We start from the raw sequence: 21,451 nt of genomic DNA on the forward strand, positions 1-21,451 counted from the left end.
GTTCAAACCGTTGTGTACTGATTTTGCTTTCCAAACCTGGTTTAACACGGGAATCAGAACTGTTGGCGATCTGTATAGTAAGGGGATATTTTTATAATTTTCAGACCTGTCTGGAAGATTTAGTTTGCTGTGATCCCTTTTTTTCCCCGCTACTTCCAAGTTAGGCATTTTTTACAAAAGCAATTCTCAGGATTTCCAAACCTTTCTATTCCTTCTGTAACTGACTCTATTCTCTCCTTGAACAGCAATGTCAAGTGTTTAATTTCAACTATTTACACAGAGATAGATTGTATCAATCCTGAATCTCTTAATGATCTTAAGATTGCTTGGGAGCAGGACCTGGGGGTGGAGCTGTCGGTCAGGACCTGGGAGACTGTATTGGGGCTAGTCCACACTTCCTCAATATGTGCCAGACATAGCCTTGATTTACATGTTTGATCTGTTTGTGTCATGATGAGAAAATTGAAAAACTCAATAAATAGATTTAAAAAATAAATATATATATATATATATATATATATATATATATATATATATATATATTTAAGCCCAACCCAAGAGTATTTTCATATGCTGTTTCAACAACATGTCTCTTTGTAAGTTACTTTTTTAGTTTAATGTGATATTTATCTCTAATGTCGAATGATGAAAGACAGAGGAGATGACCTTTAGTTCCACGCAGTAATGGCATTGTAGCCTAAAGTTATTTTAATGTTGAGAATGTTGAATTAGAATGGTTTCGTTCCCTGCTATTGACAGAGAGACATACGTTTTCAATCTTTGGAGACAGGGTGTTTATTTTATCTTGATTTAGGTTTCAATCACTGATGGCCTACTACAGTCTAATGCCCTTTTTCTTTGAATGTATTTGAGAATTAAAACTGTTGATGTTCTTCATATAGAAATAAGCATTACCCAAGAGTGTTTTGGTATGCTGTTCATTTTTTATGCACTAATGGCATTGCTGCCTTTCATCAGTCTGAGAAGTAGAACTGTTACATTCATTGTTCCATTGCCTGTGCTGATTGATTTTAAGATAAATAAATGAGACATATTTGGAAAAAAACTTAAAGAAACATGTATCGTATTACAACAGTTAAATCTCTGTATGTAGTGCATGTACAAACCTTAACACCAATCCATAATAACAGGTTAATAGATGTTTTCTCCAGGGGTATATGAGTTTGAAAATTCTAAAGAAATGCTTAAATAATGCATTTCACTTTGACTAAACCCATTAGATTTTAGTCAACTAAAACTGGATTAAAACTAAAAACAATTCAGACAACTAAAATATGAAAAACTAAATGGCATTTTAGTCAAAAGACTATGACTTAATTAACACTGTCTTCTACTTGTTTTTTGTGGAGCCTGCACAGTGGGGAATGGAATGCAGGAGACGTTACAGTAGCAGGAATGTTCCCTGTATTACAGCCTTGTTGTGAAACTTGAAACACATCTGTTGGCCCTCACCAACAGAAGAGTTATAACAGAAACATGCTTCTCTGGAATGCATATAAACAAACATGCATGGGGGGCTTCAAGAGATGTTTGCATGGCTGTTTTTTTCTGACGTCAGTGGATTTTGAATGCTGTTTTTTTCTTACCATTTCAAATGTTGCATCCCATGGGAAGTTGAATCGGCCCATCAGTTTACTTGATGCTCAAATTGTTGATAAGAGATGAGCTCCTGAGCCCCTCTGCATAGACATGTAGACATGTTTACATGTATCCTCAGAGGCATCCATTTCCTAAAGTGCCCACCGCCACCTGTTCCTTTTCACGCTCTCTTAATGGCCCCAACATCCTTAACATCACTTAAGCGTGCTGTATTTTACAACGTCTCTCATTTTCTTTCACAGAACAACCTACTTGATTCTAACCAGTCTGGCTAACCAGTGGTTACTCTGCTGAGACTGAGGATTCCATGATGTCAGTAAGAGCGGAGGATAGATTATCTGGTTGAAGTCCTACCTCTCTAAGAGGTTCTACAGGGTGTTGTGAAGAAGAGATGTGTCAAAGAACATCAGGTAACCACTGTTATTCCTTAAGGATCTGTGTTTGGCCCTTTTCTGTTTGTAGTGTATACTATATATATTTTAAAAAAAATAGTTGAAGGCTGTGATGATGTTTTGTTTTGGTGTGAAATAGACAGACATACATACATTTCCACAGTCTTTGCAGTCGTGAAGCCCCTCTTTTTCACTGGACGTTTTCATTTCCATGGAGAAGTTCTCAAACTCGGGCTTGACTGTCCTGAGCAGGGTCACAGTGTTCAGAGAAGCATAGGCTTGCCTCGCTTCATTGTCATATTTGTCTCCTCTCTTCCATGAGCCATTGCCTAGAATTTCATGCAAGAGAGACAGAAGAAATTCCATTTTTCATACATTATTGTTAAACATAAATGTATAATTAAAATTGAATTTTACAAACATTAAAGCTAAACTACAGGTTTGATTATCAGCAATGATGAATGATTATCAAAAGATCTATTTCATTAAAATCAATAGAAACTATAAATAAGAATTTCTAACTGTGCTGTTATCTATGGTAGTGAAAACTTAAATTCACCTAAAGTGTTTTATATTTTTTTAATTTTTAATTTTTATTGAGCTTCACAAAAGCCTTTTCTTATCTCCCAACCTTCCACCAGCCACCCCCGGCCCTATGGTGCAGCAACACCCAATACAAGATTTTTTTTAAAACATGCACTCACTGAGATGCAGGGCAGTAACAGTCAGGGAATTATCTGTTAAAGTTGATTCAGGCGGGAATGCATGGCAGTAACAGCTAAAGGATACGTTCTATGTTTCACAGGGCTTGTAGCACGCTGTGGCTCTATCTCACAGGCTGTTTTACTCAGAATGAAATGCATGGCAGTAACAATCAGGAACAAGCTCTCCATATGTCACAAGGGTGATGGCACTCTGTGTTTTAATTAAAAGGGGAGCACACTTGAATAAACAGCCAATTCTGAAAGCTTCACTTGATTGCATTGAGTACTTGATATTCTAATGCTGAACTGAAATTCTTACATTTCCCACAGAATAGGTTAAAAGTGTATGGCTAGCAACACTATGAGGGCTAGCTTCTACTCATTTTACTCATTTTTGCATTTGAAATACAACATCCCAGATTACAGCGCAAAAAAACAACAGAAAATGAGATTTATGATGTTGGTAATATAATGTAAACTTTACCATAAGAAGAGACATTGAAGAGTTCAACATTAAAGAATATATAATTGCCGTTGGTCAACCGTCGTCTGTGTGCATCCAGCATGATTTCCCGTATTTTGTCTGCTCCCATGCACATGATCACCACTGCAGGAAAATGACAGACACAAATTCAGTTAGCCATTAGTTACAATAAGCAGTCTGCACTAATACCTTACAATTTTACAAACTACAGTGATAATTGAGGGCAATTTTTAGTATCAGTTTTCCCATCAGTTTGTTGATGGCTGCTACAGTGTAACCACACACACACTTCTACACACAATACACACTTCTGGTTGGTTATAACTCAATATTCGGCCTTTTCAGCTCCGGATTTATGATTTGTGCCCTTGTCATGATGCTCTGAACTGTCCACACATTTCCTGGAGAAAAGCTGTTGCTGAGCTGTTGTTATCACATTTAACTGTGACTGAGTTAGTGACGTGGCTGAGAGAGTATTTAATAATCACCACATCTGCTGATCTATATTCACATTCATCGAGCCTTTTTGCATGTTGTGCTGCTGCACACATGAACCAAAATAGCAGGTGCGCATCGTAGGAGTTGCACAGAGTAGTCAACTTGTTGACTTTACTTCTCTATGATGACATTATCTCTGATCACTGATCTGGGTCACCCCTATGTTCCCACAGCCCTATGTTCCCCCATTTCTAAGAAATGTTCCCCCCATCAAAATTAGGGCCTATGTTCCCTCAGAGCTACATTCCCACAGCACAGGTATGGCCATTTCCTAATGCACACAATGTGTTATTAGGGCTGTGGGAACATAGACATGCTCCCCACTGATCCCGTTATTATGACATTAACATCATGGAAGAGAACAGGTGAGGAGCCTGATGATGGGTAATTGAAGCAAGAAGTAGTGGTATATCAACTGTATGTGTAATACTTCACTTAAGATGAAACCTGTACTACTGTCTGTTCTGAAATACAACAAAAGTACCAGTGCCATCATTCTCATCTGAAAAGGCACACACTAATGCTATCTGCTGAGGAGCGATCCAAATCAATCAATCATTCAATCAATCTTTATTTATATAGCGCCAAATCACAACAAAAGTCATCTCAAGGCACTTTACACATAGAGCAGGTCTAAACCGTACTCTTTAATTTTATTTAAACCCGACATTCCCACATGAGCAAGCACTTGGTGACTTGCACTTGGCAAATTTTCTCAAAAGCACTCAGTAAGAGACTTCACCAAACAGCCTGCTGTAACAGAGAAAAGATGGCTACAAATCAGCAATTTGCTAGTAAATTGCATCGTCAAAGATATTAGACCACTGCATGAGAATATTAAGGAAGGAATATTAGGGAAATGAAAGTCCATAGTGTGTGTTGCTAACAAATGACCTGAGGACCTCCTCCACCATGGAGCCATACGTTACAATAACTGCTCACTACATGACTGACACATGGAAGCTGAAGGAGTAAGTGCTATGATGCAAAAGAGACACTGACACTGCCGATTGCCTATCTAAGATAACCAAGGAAGGGGGTCGGTCATACTGGTGTTTTGCACAGTTCATGATAATGCCAGTAACATGAACTTAGCCATGGTGCTGTGTGAAATGTTTCCTTAAGAACTGAGATGCAGCAGGTACACGCTACAGCTGGAAGTAAAGACTAGTTTGGTTGAGAATGCGAATGAGACAGTTGCCAAACCAAGTGTCTACAAGTCACTCACCATGAGAGCATCACAGCAGGAGCTAGTGGAACAGCTGATTCCAGTGCTGCAAACTTTGTCTATAGCTACCAAAATAATGTGTGATGAGTTACACCTAGGGTTGTCTTTAATCTATCCTGTCATTTTAAACATGATCAGCACCACTCTGTGTGTAAAGCATGACCTGGCAGTTGTACACAACTTTAAGAACACGTTTCAACAGCAGTTAGAAAAATGGTTCAAATTGGAGTCCGATGATCTGACCGAGTCTGTCTCCATTGTGGCATGTTTGCTAGATCCCCGGTTCAAGCATTTTCAGTTGATTCCAGAGAGCAAAAGCGAGGCCACACAGGACCACCTTCACAACCTGCTACAAGATGAGGGAGTCACAGTAACAGGTGCCTCCATTTAACGAAACTAGTTAGCCAGCTTAATCAATTTAAAATGATCCTCTATTACTTTAATAATAATAAATACACAAACTGTGTAATATAGCAGGCCCATATGCTCCAGATTGAAAGCCTGATTTTATGTTGTAATGGCAGTGCAATCAAAAATTACATTATTTAGCAGCTTTAACATTTTTGTGTCATATTTTGATCACAAAGTTTATTAGGGCCTGGGCACCCAGCGCTGCAAAGGCTCTATTGTATCCAAGGAAATGATTATCATAATTAGTATCATGATTATTATTGTTATTATTATTATTATTGTTATTATTATTAAAGCAAGAGCATCCACGGTGCAAAGGCCTTATTGTATCCAAAGGTATTACTATTAGGGCTGGAACTGTGTGAAGGTCTGTTTTTTTTGGTGTAATTTTTGTCTATTCTTCCCATTTGTAGGCATTGTATTTTAACAAAATCCTGCTGCTGACCTCAAAATTGGTCCGGGACATCCTTTACAATGAATGAAAAGTTATCAAATTCTTTTTCTTTAAAAAAAAAAAAAAAAAAGATGTTGTTGGCATAGACGCCTTTATTTATCAGTAGACCGATAGGAAACATGGGATAGAGAGGGGGGTGTGGCATGCAGCAAAGGACCTCCGATCAGGATTGGAACCAGGGTCGGCTGCATATATGGCTGCGCTCTAACCACTCGAACACCTGCGCGCCCCAAAAGTTATCAAATATAAGTTTTCATGAAATGCTGTTGCATGTTTCCCCATGAAGCAGGAAGCTCTTGTAACTTCAACAAACATGTTCCAATCCACACTAAATGTCTTATGTATGATAAGAGTCATGGCCTGAAAATATCTATGTCTGAATATTGAGTCATTATCAAAGCCACACCTACTGGAAACAGCAAATCATCCTTATGTGACAAACATCACCCGATTTACATTAAATTTACATGTGGTGTTTTGGATATTTTTGAGGGCCTAAATGTGCTTAAATACTTCCATATTTTAACATTTTATGGGTCATGGGCATAGGTGTTGCAAAATGGCTTGATAGCAACCCCTCAATTTCATATTTGAAGCACCTCCTTCACATGTGACATAGATGAACAAAACAGAATTGTACACAATCAAGGTATAGTCATCCTGTTTTATTGTTGTTTGTTTTTCCTCTACACATTTTTTTTGGCAAAACAGAACACATACAGTAGAAACAAGATGTTGTGGTAAACAAACTCCTTTGTATGAAAATATCTTTCTTTTAAATATTGAACAACTTTTTAAAACAACAAACTGAAACATGGCAGCAGCTCATTCAAGGCTCAGACCATCTACAAAAATGTTTTTTTTCTCTACAGTGATTGCTACCAGAGATGAACAGTATGAGTAATGACAGATTCATCTTTTTTTCTTTATGAGAGATTGTTGAATTTCAGCTAGTTTCTGTTCAATGTTAGGACTAAGTGGACAGGACTAAGTGGTATGGTATTGCTGCCCCCAAACTGTGGAATTCTCTTCCTCCCCCCCATTCGTTTCTCTCCCACCATTGAAACTTTCAAAAAGAACCTTTAAACTTACTTTTACTCCCTAGCTGTGTCTAACTGTCACATGTATTTTATGACCATGTATTTTTATTTCTGATTTTCTGTATTTTCTATTTTTTGCGTGTTTTTACTCTGTGTGAAGCACTTTGGATCAACCATGTTGTGTTTAAGGTGCTATATAAATAAAGTTGAAGTTGAAGTTGATTGTTTGGTTCTGGTAGTGAGTCAGTGAGTGTTGCTTCAACAATACCAAGAATCTTCTCAGGTTCTGTACGAATATCTAGGGTGGTATCTAAAACTGCTATTTATGTTTTTAAGAAGTTCTTTGTATTCTTTTCATGTATGTATGCAAAACTTGTATCAAAATGTATAAAATAAAATGAAGGTATTCCACTGAGTCGGCCCTTGTTACTACGAGCCAAAACACAGACTGCCTCAGGGATCCAAGGCATAGCAGCATTCAGTGCCTCAGTCCTCAAGTCAGCCGCACTGGCCTCAGACATGGCACCAAAAGAAAAACCTCCCTCTGGCATCTTCACGAATCCCTGTACAATGCCTTGCAGATAGGAGTCACCAACAATCAACTCAAAACTGGAACAACACAATGGATATTTTTAGAATGGAAATCGCGATGGACGCGAAAATCACGTCGACAGCCTATCAGTGTTGAGATTCTCCCGACGTGACTGACGTCACTGACGTATAGCCCCTGTTAGCACACCTAGCTTTCCCTTATTAAGTTTTGAAGAAAAAAAACAAACAAAAAAAAACAGCTGACTTTCCCGGCAAAGATTCAACAGTTAATTTACGTGTGTTTCTGTCAGTTCATGTGTCGCAGGAAATGGAAGAGCCTCAGGAGCCTCAGGGACACATATGAGAGAAAAAATTAAGTGATCTCAGCCATGGTTGATGATTGAAGAAGAAATGTTGTTGTTATCTAGTGAGAATGGGCGGGCTCGCTACACGCGCGAATTTTACATTATGGTCAACTTGAGCGATAGCGCGACAGATTCTCATTTGTCGAAAAAATTGCGTTCATCGCTTTTGGTGTGAACGTGGCTTAAGACCCTGAGTCTGAGGACATCTACATGCCTGCAATAAAAGTCCTTCGAGTGCTCCTTCGAGGGCCTGATCAACACTGCTTGTAGCTTTGATTCATTTTATTTTTTACACCTGTGCTTTTCCAGCTTTGACAAGTCAGAATGTCTGCCATGAAAAGGGTCTAAATGCTGCTGGATTGGCAACAGCACACCCTGCACTGTGCCTCTTCTCCCACTTGGGAGCATAGCGAGTAAGCAAAATACCAAAGGTAGCACATGTGATGAGTACACCTGAGACAGACATTTTTGACAGAATTCAGCACCAGTTGCTGCAACCGTGTGTTCCCTCAGCAGAGAGCACAGAGCGGAGAGTTCAGTTCACCCTTTTATTTGGTGGGCTGTACAAAATAACTCAAAAAGACACACAGCTCCGTGTACTGCTGCTGCCCAGCACTCAGGCACTCACTCTTTATACGACCAATATACAACTCAAATACTGCAGCCTTTTCCACTGGCTCAGATGCTCCTTGACCCTCTTCTGTCCAGCTCTCACTCAGTCCAGCCACTACTGCAGAGAAACAGGAGAGCTTGATTACACAACTCGGCCCAGCTGTGCTAATCAACTCACCTGGCACTGCTCCTGCTGAAAAAAGTCCAGAAACACTTGTAGTATAGAAGGACTTCATTAATAGACCAATGCGTTTTGACTTGCAGCATTCATCAGGGTAATTCTTCTCCTTGTCCTGCTGAGCCAGCTCTGCCCAGTCTTTCTCTCCTACAGCTGACTGCCCAAACCACGCCCACCTCTACAGACACCCTTCAAACTTAATCATTACAACCATCTACAAAGGTACGGTAAGGTACAAAGGCAAATGGCTCCTATTTCATTCCGTAACCTGTTTGCATCTTTTTAATTAAGAACTGAAGCTGCTACTGTTATGTCCTGCTTTCACTACACAGCCTGTGTAGACACAAATGCCAGTTTGTCAGCAAGGAGCTGTGTTTTGTGCCAAGCACCTGCACAGATATAGAGCCCACAATGCCAAATGTGATGGCCAATACCAATCAAGATTGGTTGATGACAGGAGACACACTTACACCCACCCATACCCCCCAGCATGATCCATAACAGACTTATGAAAACTGACCACCATCTACTTGAACTGGTAAAACTTAAATATGTAGAGGGTCCGTGTGTGTAACTCTCACACAGTTACATTTCACTCTAATTCAAGAACCAACAGAGACAGAGTGACTAGTACAGTGGCAATTGTATTACCAGTGATGTTAATCCAGAGCAGGACCTATTCTCATTTGAAGTTCTATTTGTTGTTCACTAAACATGTACTCATTGAAAGTTATATAATAAGCAAAGTGTTTGCCACAAAATATCAAATGTAAAAATCTCTTTCACTGGGTAAACCTTTCATTTGGTGTGCCAGTGATTAAAAATAAATAAACCAAAAAATAAGTAACCACACAAACAAGGGGTGCAATTGAAAACACACTAACCCTAGCATTAATAAGGAAGATTTAGAGTCTTGCTGGAACATTCCTCACAACTCTGTCACTTAAACACACCTCCTGAAATACCTCTTGAGTCAGTGGGACAACTTCACCTCAGTCCTGCCAGCACTATAGCACCCTTTAATTACGCTGGGCTTTACACACACTACTGCCCCTGTGTATGCTCTGCAAGCCATTCCATGGGGCAGCGCTAGCAGCCAGCAATATTTCAAAACTTTTGGATTTTCCTTTTTGCTAGGGCTCTGATGCTAGTTAGATAGATACATAGTAGGGCTGGGCGATATGACCAAAATCTTATATCCCAATATAGGTCATTCATATCCCGATAATGATACATTTTCCCTAATATAGTACATCTTAATACAATGAATAAATAGTTGGTCCTTCTACAAGCCATCAAAACAACATGTTACTTTGCGTTGATGGCTTGTAGATCAGTTGTTTAGGCGAGCAGCAGTGAATGTATGGACGCTCAAAGCTGTTTTTGACTGTTATTGGCAAGTGAGGGACATACTCAATAACGTATATATAATAACGTAATAATTTACACACAACTTAGAAGACATCGCTGACCACCTGTGTAGCGCTCACTCAGTCAGCCTCTCTTTCGAACAGTGGCCATGCTTGTGACGTGTGCATATTAAGTGACGTAACAGTCCTTTGGACACATTTGATTATCATGCCGAGATTTTCCTAGCAGTGAGACATAAAAGGGAAATTTACACATCCCTTCCCAAATTCACTCAGTGAAAATTCATTAAGTGAATTTGTAATGGGAGTAGCTCCAAAGTGCTTGAACCAGGATCTTGGATCGTGTTGTAAAAAATATAGGAAAAGGCTATTTGCACCCCTGGTGCAAATATCAATGAATGCTATTTGTACCCCAGTACAATTAGGAATGCATGCTGCGGGACTGAGTGTTGGATGGGAGCGTCTGGAGATACGGAAGTCTCCCGTATCCCACCGGGACAGCGGGATAAATATACGTCGCGGTTCTCTTCTGTATATCATATAATCATTTCTGTCCGGTGAGATCTATCACGCTTGAAATGCGTGTCTCACGGCCAATGCCTGAGACTTCAGAGGTCTGAAATGTATTTGGTATCCACGGCAACCATAGACTTATCTGTCAAGATTTGATTTCCACCATATAACAACCTGAAGGTTTTAAATTCAGATATTTTTCGGGTTGTATGCATTTACTTAACAACGTTATGAAAATGCAGCAGAGTTTTTCCACTGAAAACATTATCAATATATAACTGCTGCTGCAAAGACTCAAACCAGAGTCTCCTGTACTAATGACGGACACGCTGCCCGTTACGCGGTTCGGTTCTACGTAGTGACGTGACAGCCCAATATGTTTGCTATTACGGAAGATATATATTGGCGACAAATCATTTCTAACTGACAAACTGACGCTTGTATGCATTCACTGAGGAAAGATTATGAAAATATAATGCAACTTTCCCGCCAGAAATGTCTTTAGAACAAACATTAGAGATGAAACCTTTCTAAATTCGTCCTTTTCTGCTGGCGTGGAAGATGAATGTCCGCCATGTTTTCACGTTGTTATACGTCTAGGGTGCAAATAGCTCAGCTGTGTGGCCGAGGCTATTTGCACCCCTGGTACAAATAGACACTCCGAAAAATATATGTACATATAATCTAACCAATCATGTCATATTGGCTCGCTAGTACTCCATCCACTTACCTCAAGGTGGGTGATTCTTGTATCCTTGTGTGTCTTGGAGCGCAACAAAAGTCCAAGTGTAGACTCTTGCAGGTCTGTCATCTTAGCTGTGAGTAATAATTCACATCCTACGACTTGGTTGCTGTTGGTGTGTGGAAGACAACTTCAGGCACGATGCTGGCCCACTGTCTTATTTCAAAGCCCCCACTGGCAAGGAGCGCTCTCATCTTGTCAATGAGATGTCTGGCATGATCCAGAGACAGGAAGCAGTTATCCTCAGAAAATTCTCTATCCTCTCCAACTTTTGGATTTTCTCACTGCACATGTTCCGTGGCTCTGAGGTGTGCCATCACAGCAGTTGTGGAATTAGTGCATTCTGTTTATGCAGGATTGGCATGGCAGGACACTCCATCAACTGTGAAACTGTCTTTTGCTCCAGTTGTTCTATGGCTGCAATTTTTTGCTGCTTCTGACGGGTAGTGTATCAAGCTGAAAAAGTCTCTTGATGTGTTGATGCATCTCTTCTGTGGGGGAGAGTAATGATAAATGAAGACAGTTGCTCACACCTGGTGAATGATGAAGAACTCCCTGTATGGTCCATCCCAGTGCATAAAGCTACAGGGTCACCGACAGGACTGGTCCACAGCAGGTGTTTAGGTATTAGCAGGTGATCCAATGAGTAGCATGACATTGACTTTGTTAAAGGACTGCAGTGGGATGTCCCTCAGGTATTTGTATCTTTTCTTCAGGTATTCAGCTGTATGGCTGCTCTGCCAGCCCTTGCATTTTTAGTGAGCATAGTGAAGTCAGCACAAGCACTGAAATAATGCTCGTGATTGTCACAATACGGACCGAAGGGCTTAAAACAATCACGCTTCTTGGTTTTCGATGGATTCGAGTGTTGTGCACTCCTTGATGTCAGCATGTGCAGGTTTTGATGGGCATGTCCCTGTTTTCCTCTCAAGCCACTCTGCTACATTTGGAAGAGTGGATAATTCCCCTGTGTTCAGCAAATGCATCTCTGAAGTTAAGTTAGTTTGGTGAATAATGTGTCAACATGGGACACACAAAGTTCTCAAAACCTTGATAATCCACAGCTCTAACTCACGGGCAGTTAAAAGTAGCCTTGAGTTTCCCCTGCACCAGCTGTCTGGGCTAACCATATCTTTGTGTGAGAACTTGCATTGCACTGGTGTATGTAGTCAGACTGTTGATGTGCTGCTTAGATACTTGCGATGCATAGGGGGATCTGAGATGCCAAGAAGGACTTGATACTTGTAGCCGTAAATGTTTGTAAAGGCTGCCCAGACCCCTTTTAAGCATAAGAAAGTCACTTTTTCTTCCCGAGCTGAATATAGGTAATTTAGGCTTGAGGGTGCCAAATGATGCAGCAACTGCCATCTTCACTATACTAGGCAGATTGGAGTTATCTGGAGTTATCTGGAGTCCAGGTCGGTGCAGAAAGCTGTGCAGGGTAGGTGTGCACGCATATGGATGTTCTGATGAGGCAGGCACATGCTACGTTAGTAGAGCAGGAGCTGCAGGAGGCATAGGCTGTACTATCAAAGCAGGAGGTCCAGTAATGCATCAGTGAAGCAGGAGCTACAGTAGGTGTAGGCTGTATTGGTGAAGCATGAGGGAGGCCACTGTAATGTGGCTGATATACTGCATTTTGGTATGAGTGATATGAGGTGTGAGCAAGGGCTCATTATGGATAGAAAGTTAATTTTACCAATGTCATCTATCATCTGGACTCTTAGTTGGCTGATACGCTCAGCAGTTAAATGATAGCTAGGGAGTCTCCCCAGGCTGGGTGGCACTACATACAGTGCCAGTCAAAAGTTTGGACACACTTGCTCATTCAAGTCAATGGGAAAATGTTTGTGAAATTCAAAGTCCTGCCGATGTCAGGGAATGTGCCTTAAACTTTCTGGATGTAGCCATAGCACAACTTGTATACACCCAGCTTGAAGAACCACTTGTGAAATATAAATGTAGATTGAATGCTGGTGTACACAAGTCTGGCCTAAGTAATCTGTCAGAAAAACTGCAGCAATCCAGGAGTTCAGTCAACAATCTCTAATAATGTCCCACGGGAGTAAAGGCAGATGTGTATATAATTAGTTCAACTGTTTTGAATAATCAAGGAAATAACTACAATACAGTAGCAGCAACTTCTGCTGGGAACAGTCAGTTTCACAGTAATATAAACAATACTCCAAACGTCCACAAGAGGTCTCTCTCAACTGCAAATAGGGATCAACAGCACATAATGTATATAGCTGCCAATAGCAATATGAAAATATGACCAAACAAGCAACATTTACACCACTGGCTATTCACATTACATCATTTGCAACAAATCTACTCAACATTACATTCAGAACAGAGAATGTAAGTACTGCTAATAAACTAGAGGTCAAGTTTACAAGAGCACATCATTCTGCTTTAGGGCTGTTATCTGAAAAAAAGCAATAAAGATATTGTTGAAAAAAAGTTAACAATAGCACAACAGTGACTGAAAATAATTTATTAATGAACGGTATATTATTGTAGGCTATTTTTAACCAGTGTGTTATTACGCACAACTTGTAGTGATGAATTAGTTAACACTTACAGTCTCATTTATGCAAAACTTAGAATAAATCACTGTCCACCTGTTTATCATTCACTCACTCACTCACTCAACCCTTGTTAGGAACACTGGCCAAGCTTGCACTGTGCATGTATTAAGTGACATAACAGTCTTTTGGGTCCATTTGATTATCAGGCCTAGACATTTGAACACCCACAGTATATTGCAACAGCCCTGCTTTGGCTGTAAACCTGTAAAGCTAGTTCATATGTAAATATAGGACTACGGTGTCAATTTGTAATGTCAGTACTCCTAAATACTAAAGTGGCAGAATGACTGCTGGATACACTGACTGATCATTTTCCTGTTGTTGTTGTTATTGTTGTTATTTACAGTATTATATTACTGTCTTTGCCCTTCCAGGCTAAAATCTAAGACATTTGTGGTTGTACAGTGAAAGCAAGTCATTGCCTTACAACTATGCAGGAGCCCAAGGGGAATTCTCTCCAAACACAAACACTTCATACAGACTCAGGATGGGTGCATAAGTGCATGTCTAAGGAGATTAACATCAGAAATGGAGCAATCACAGGAAAGGTGCTCCATTTTCCCTCCTAAATGTTTATTACATGCTACAATATTGTGCAGTTAATGGTACAAATATATGTAGCAAAATGATGAGGGAATTTTTACAAGCAAATATGTATATATATATATATATATATATATATATATATATATATATGAAAACAGCATTTTTTCAAAAACCACGGTGCGCCCTGTCCCACCATTGTCCAGTTAAACTGTAAATGCTGTAGTCAGGATTGTGATCTATCATATTATGCTATTCATCTAAGCCACAGATGCATTTGTAATGCAATTACAAATGCACAGCCACAGGCACAGTTTCCAAACCTGTTGGACAGAGGCTGATGACGAACGAACAGCCAGCCTCAGTGACCTGTGTTTTCAGTGGATGGAATACAGAGAGGAACCAGCAGCATTGAGGATGGTGTAAACAAAATTGATGAGTAAAGAGTTCTTCAACCGTAAATAATGATTTGGCTTTATTACGACTTTGATCTTATTTTTGCGTTCATAGAGTTTATGATAACTGAATTCTCCAAGTTAATAATGGCATCTAAAAACACGCCAACATCACATACACACACTCTCTCACACACACACACACACACACACACACACACACACACACACACACACACACACACACACACACACACACACACACACACACACACACACACACACACACACACACACACAAACACACAAAAAAGGTCTGATGGGTCAAAAAACACCAGCAGAGATACCATGAGGTCTAGCTGGAAATTAACAGGAATGTGGTCATGTGCCTCTCAAGTCTTTATCTCTTTCCATCTATTTGTGTTTATGTCCCTCTCTCATTTTTCTCTCATCATTTTCACTCACTTCTTCTCTTGCACTCATTTCCTGATCTCTTTATGTGAGCTTCTCATCCTCTTTCTGTCCTTCCAGTCTCGCGCTCTCCTTCTCTGTCTGTCTTCCTCTTGCCCAGACTTCAATTCCTTTTTGCTGAAGCTGGAGATAAAGGCTTTTCGTGCCTTATTTTTGTTTATTGGAAGGCTGCTATCAGCTGCACTGACCTACAGTAGTCAACATGTGAAAGGATTTTTTTGGGGCTAAAATCAGTTTTTTTCTGAAGTGTGAGCATGTGGTTAATACTGTATGCTACAATAAAATAATCAGTATTGGCCAAAGTAATATTAGGATCATGATTTGACTTATCCTAGTCTGACGGTCATTAAGCCTGTTTGTGTGAAGACAGATGAATATTCAATCTTCTGGCACTGACACTGCGGTTTAAAGACTATAGTCCCTGGCAGACCTTTACAAAAACCAACTCTCTGAGAATTCACTGTCAAACTCATCATATAATAAAACATAAACATAAAAGTATGTGATGAATGCATCAGCTCTAGTGTAGCAAACAACTTAAAGCTAAGATTATAATGTTTAACATATTGTAATATTTAATCTACCCTGTCATTCGGGAGTTACATTCATTGCTGACTTATTATCACATCAGGATTAAAGATCAGGATCAAGATCATAGATGACCTATACAGTAATTACAAATTACTATAGGTCCCCAGGTGTTAATAGTCCTCTGCAAATGTGGCTAATGTTTATTCGCAGATATACAGGGGGCAGTTCTCCCCTCTTGCCCCTTGTACATCTGCCCATGCTTTTTATTAGTAATGTGCAAAAGACTCAGGTAAGCAGTCTTCCATTTTAGTCAGTGCTGAATGTTGCTTTTACCATTTTCAATAACAGACAGCAACTGTGATTATATCAGCTGCAGATAATTAACGTTAATGCCCTAAGTTACTGGGTAATGTGCTCTCTACAACCCAGCATCTGTACTCAAAGATCATATGTGAGATTAAGGAAGCACCACCCTCCAACATTACTGTACAACCAAAAAAGGACAGAGAGTTTTTGTAGTTCAACAAGTCCAACAAAGTGGTGAATTGTCTCTGCTGAAATGATCTAGATTTGTCACATCAATTTTAGGAGTTACAATTTCCCAGCTAAAGCACAAATTCCACATTTTGGGAAATGTCTGTGAAGACTCTCAGTCATGCAGGTTACTGAGGGTTAAATTGAGGGCAACTGGACTTGGTTGTAGATACTTGCTGACATTTTTTGCCTGTCATTCAAGGGGCTTCTTCAAATCTAACTTTATTTAACCTCTGTTGCGTCATTATTAAGAATAATTGATACTACTTGATTCATTAGTGCTCTTGGCTGTTGTAACTACAGTTGATAAGAGTTGTTAGGGTCACCTGAGGCCAAATGTGAACAACAATCATTGGACAATGTGAATGGTTAAGTGGTGTTGTAGACCTCCTCCTCTGTTGAGGGATGGTTTCTCTACTTTGACATAGACTCCTTCCTCTTTCAAACCATCTGTCCTCCCTATCCAACATATGTCTGTTGTCTTTGAATAAGTGTCCCTTATCTTTCAGGTGTAGGTAAACTGTGTCTTTACCTGAGGAGTTGGCCCTCCTATGTTGAGCCATGTGTTGAGAAACAAACACATCTATATTAAAGTAGAGAAACCATTCCTCAATAGAGGAGGAGGTCACCCCCACCTACAATGCTGTATTTCAACCTTCGCAGAAGATTTAACAGTCATTCACATTTGGCTTCAGGTGACAACTACAACGAATGTCATTTACACTTGGCCTCAGTAAACTCCAACAACTCTTAACGTCTGTCATTAAAACAGCCAGGAGCATGAACAAATCAAGTGGTATCATTATTTTTAATATAATGACCCTCTACAAAGGTTGCATGTATTCAGCACCTAATTATCTAAAACAGCAGCTCATTACCCAGTCAATTCCTGGACTGTTCCTGGGCCCTGAGCTAAATGGTAAATGGACTGTACTTATATAGCGCCTTTCTAGTCTTTTCGACCACTCAAAGCGCTTTACACTACAACTCATTCACCGCATTCACACACATTCGTACACTGATGGCAGGCAGCTACCACGCAGGGTGCCAACCTGCACATCAGGAGGAATCTAACCATTCACTCGCATTCATACACCGTTGGCACAGCAACGGGAGCAACTAGGGGTTAAGTGTCTTGCCCAAGGACACATCGACATGTAGACTTAAGGAGCCGGGAATCGAACCGCCAATATTTCAATTGGAGGACGACCGCTCTACCTCCTGAGCCACAGCCGCCCAGCCAGCTCATAGGCGCAGTTCAGCAGTAGGCCACAAAAGACAAACATGGGTCACTTTGTGAGTCATGAGTTACTCGTAGGGCACAAAACAACGTCTTGTCTACTGAGCCCAATCAGTGCTTCAAATAGTGAGTGCACTAAATGGCCATCTTCCAAAGTTACAGTCATACCAAATCCAAATGTGTATAAATGTGGGACTGTTCTCTTTGTAGCAACTACATCAGTTACATATATCATCATCATCATCATCATCATCATCATCATCATCATCATCATCATCATCATTCATAGATAACTTGGTATATGGTTATCCATATACAAAGAAAAGGGCCCAAGACAGTGCTAATTCCATAGGGACAACCAGGGGCAGTGTTGTGGGACTCTCTTACATGAGTGGACTGTCAGAACATCCAGAGTCTTCAGTTGACAAGGACCACACTTACTGCCATTGAACAACATAAGATCTATGCTGCTACACACTAAAGACAGTAGTGTATGACATCATTATGGAATCACATGTGAAAGCTGTGGGCTCACCATCATTAAAACAAAGACTGAGTGAACACTGAAAACCAACATCAGCTGTCTATGTACCACTAGACTGGAAAGGGTCAAAAGTCACTCTTACAAATACATAAAAGTATACACTCACTGAGACCTTCATTGGGAACCACCTGTGCAACCTAATGCAATCCAATACAACAGCTCTACGATTAATTCTACTATTATGAAGCTTATACATTTTCAGTAGGTGCAAATTCTGCCTAATATTTATCAGTAAGGTTGTAGTGGGGGTGGTGGTGGTGGTGGTGGTGCACTGGAGTACTTTATATTGAGTGCTTCTATTATTTTGTCCATCACAATAACATACATGAGGGCAGCAAATGATATTATTATTGCTTAGGGATCTAATCCCCCAATTGTTCCCTGCTTAATAATTATTAGCAGGGAGCACATCAAGAAAAACCCAAAACAATACAGTCATGTTGAACTCTTTTCATCTGAGACAACATCCTATCCAACCTCATCTGAAAATGTGGCAGGATACTAATAGTAATATTCTGCACTACAATGCACCTTAACTATGTGAAGCAACAGGATGTAGCAATTTCCCTTGAATGATAGACACGCCCTTCTCATCTGAGATGTAATTGACATTATTGATTATGCTTAGAGCAACATACAGCAAGATACCAATAGTCAGGGGGAGAGTTAGACTCTAAGCACAGAGGGGGCATAGCATTCTTGAGGGGGGGCCCTTCTGATAAAATTCATCTATAATTCTGATTTAAAATTCACAACTGTGAAATAGCTTATATATCTTGTCCCAGTTGTTCTTAATCTTTTTTGTAAGATGTACTCCCACAGCCCAGTTGGATGAAGTCAGATAACCCTTCATCATCACCACCACCTTATGGTCCAAATGTGCCCATTTGAATTAATCAGTTATTTAACTATTAATCATAGTGGACATTACAATATTTTCATACAATTGAACTGTCAATGTTTAGTTTAGTTTGGTCAAGTTTTCATTTGTACTGCAACCACATGAAGTGGCAAAAGCTAGACATTCCAACCATTTATCCATTACTTTTAGTGATCTACAGTTGCAATCAAAATTATTCAACCCCTACTGCAAATTAGGCTTATTGGCAAAATGTACAAACTAGCAGCTGTTTGCAATAAACAAATCAAACAAGAACAATTTAAATAGCTCAACACAACTAATATTACAAGTGGTTTCTCCAAATTCAACACAAAATGCCACTTTTAATGACTTCTTCAGTCTCAAAATTATTCAACCCCTTCATGACAAGCATCTTTAGTACATAGTAGAGCACCCTTTTGCTGTTATGACCTGCTGCAAACATGATGCACAGCCACACACCAGCCTCTGGCAGTGTTCCTGAGGGATCTTGGCCCCTTCCTCATGGGCAAAGGCCTCCAGTTCACTAATATTCTTGGGTTTGCGTGCTGCAACTGCCTTTTTCAAATCCCACCAGAGATTGTCAATGGGGTTCAAGTCAGACGACTGTGATGGCCACTCTAGTATCTTCCAGGACTTCTTCTGAAACCAAGCCTTGGTGGACTTTGAGGTATGCTTGGGATCATTGTCCTTTTGGAAGGTCCAATGACGTCCAAGCTTCAGCTTCCTCACAGACGGCATGACATTTTCTCCCAGGATTTCCTGATACTTGATTGAATCCATCTTGCCCTCCACACGCTGCAGGTTCCCAGTGCCAGAGGACGCAAAGCAGCCCAAGAGCATCACTGAACCACCGCCATGCTTCACTGTAGGCAGGGTGTTCTTTACAGCGTATGCTTCATTCGTCCTCCTCCAGACATACCGCTGATCCATAGGCCCCAAAAGTTCCAGTTATGTTTCATCGCTCCACAGAACAGAATCCCAAAACCTGTTTGGCTTATTTATATAGTTTTGAGCAAATTGGAGCCGACTTTTCTTGTGCTTTTGGGTCAGTAGTGGTGTACGTCTTGGAGTACGGGCATGGAGCCCTTCAGCGTTTAGTATGCGCCTTACTGTGGAAACTGAAACCTCAATGCCTGCTGCCACCAAGTCTTGCTGCAGGTCTTTTGCAGTCAGTCGAGGTTTTTTGACCACCTGCCTCCTCAGGAATCTGGTGGCAGCCGTTGATAGCTTCCTTTTTCTGCCACGTCCAGGGAGTGTAGCCACTGTTCCTTTAACTTTAAATTTGTGAACTATGCTTCCAACTGTATCTCTAGGAACATTCAGTGCCTTTGGTATCTTTTTGTATCCTTTTCCTTGTTTGTGCAAGGCAATGATCTTTTCTCAGAATGTTTTGGACAATTCTCTTGACTTAGCCATATTTTTAACATGCAATGAAACGTCACCATCAACACTCCAGGTATTTGAGGGGTTCTATCTCAAATTTCAAGGACTGTGTTTTTTCACCAAAAACAAACCAGGAACATCTTGTTTCAAAACACTGCAGAAAACTAGTCCACACATTCGTGACATCTAGGCTGGATTATTACAACTCCCCGTAAAAGGGGGAAATGTTGGGTCTTTTGAAATTTTATTAAAGAGTATGGCCTCACCCTGCTCTGTATGAAAAGTGCCTTGAGTTAACTTTTGTTATGATTTGGTGTTGTATAAATAAAAATGGAATTGAATTCATTTCATCATTCTCTCCTTCATGTTGGCAAACCTGCCAACCACTTTGTGTTTGCTGTGTTGAGTGGGATTCTGCAATCTTCACTTACCATGGAGACAACGAGTGAAAATACAAACTGCAACTTACATTGTAGTTGGAGGAGGATCACATACATAGTGATAAGAACTACCACAGAGAATGAACAGAAAAAGAAGAGTCATGCTCTACTATTTCTGCTGCACTGCCAAGTTGGATCGCACACTATATGTACCTAGTGGAGCCCCTACTGAGCGTGGGCCCTGAGGCAGTCGCCCCTCCTGCCCCTGTGGTCACTCTGCTTATGCTAATATTATCTTCACAATAATAATAATGATAATAACCCAAGGATATTGACATACGCAGACAAATTAAAAGTTACTTAATGAAAGGCTTGGCTGAACAGATGTGTTCTTAAGTCTAGCTTTAAAGACAGGTATGTACTGATTATTACAGACTGAGGCAGGGAGAGCACTGAGCTGTGGAGAGCTGAGGAGCTGCAGCAATAAACACTCAGTCTATGGTCCATTGTCTGAGGAGTGAAAAATCTATTGTCTGAGGAGCACAGGTACAAGGGACATATTCTACAACTGAAATGTACCCGGACAACAAAGCCTATAGATTTTTATGATATGAACAATCACAAATCAGGCCAAGCAAAGTATCTTCTAGTGATCGGATAAATACTATACACATGGCCGTAGCTACCATTGAGGACACCGAGGTCATGTCCTTGGTATTTTTTTCTTGAAGTTTCGTTTCATTGTGAAAATAGCTTACGAGACAATTATCTTTGCATCAACTGACCGTCACGTGACACGTACTTGCAGATACCG

At 40.3% G+C, this 21,451-nt stretch overlaps 1 protein-coding gene across 2 annotated transcripts in view; it reads right to left on the minus strand.

Annotated features, from left to right (window-relative positions):
• npr3 (natriuretic peptide receptor 3) overlaps nucleotides 1-21,451 on the minus strand; it is a 43,623-nt gene that overhangs the window by 15,525 nt on the left and 6,647 nt on the right. For both annotated transcript variants that reach the window (XM_062418091.1, XM_062418090.1), the window contains exons 2-4: nucleotides 3,201-3,323; nucleotides 2,174-2,341; nucleotides 1,842-1,843 (exon numbers count right to left, since the gene is read on the minus strand). In XM_062418091.1, the coding sequence (XP_062274075.1) occupies nucleotides 1,842-1,843; nucleotides 2,174-2,341; nucleotides 3,201-3,323 (293 nt within the window). The remainder of the gene's footprint in view (nucleotides 1-1,841; nucleotides 1,844-2,173; nucleotides 2,342-3,200; nucleotides 3,324-21,451) is intronic.

This window comes from Scomber scombrus, chromosome 4 (genome assembly GCF_963691925.1).
Source record: "Scomber scombrus chromosome 4, fScoSco1.1, whole genome shotgun sequence".
NCBI lineage: Eukaryota > Metazoa > Chordata > Actinopteri > Scombriformes > Scombridae > Scomber > Scomber scombrus.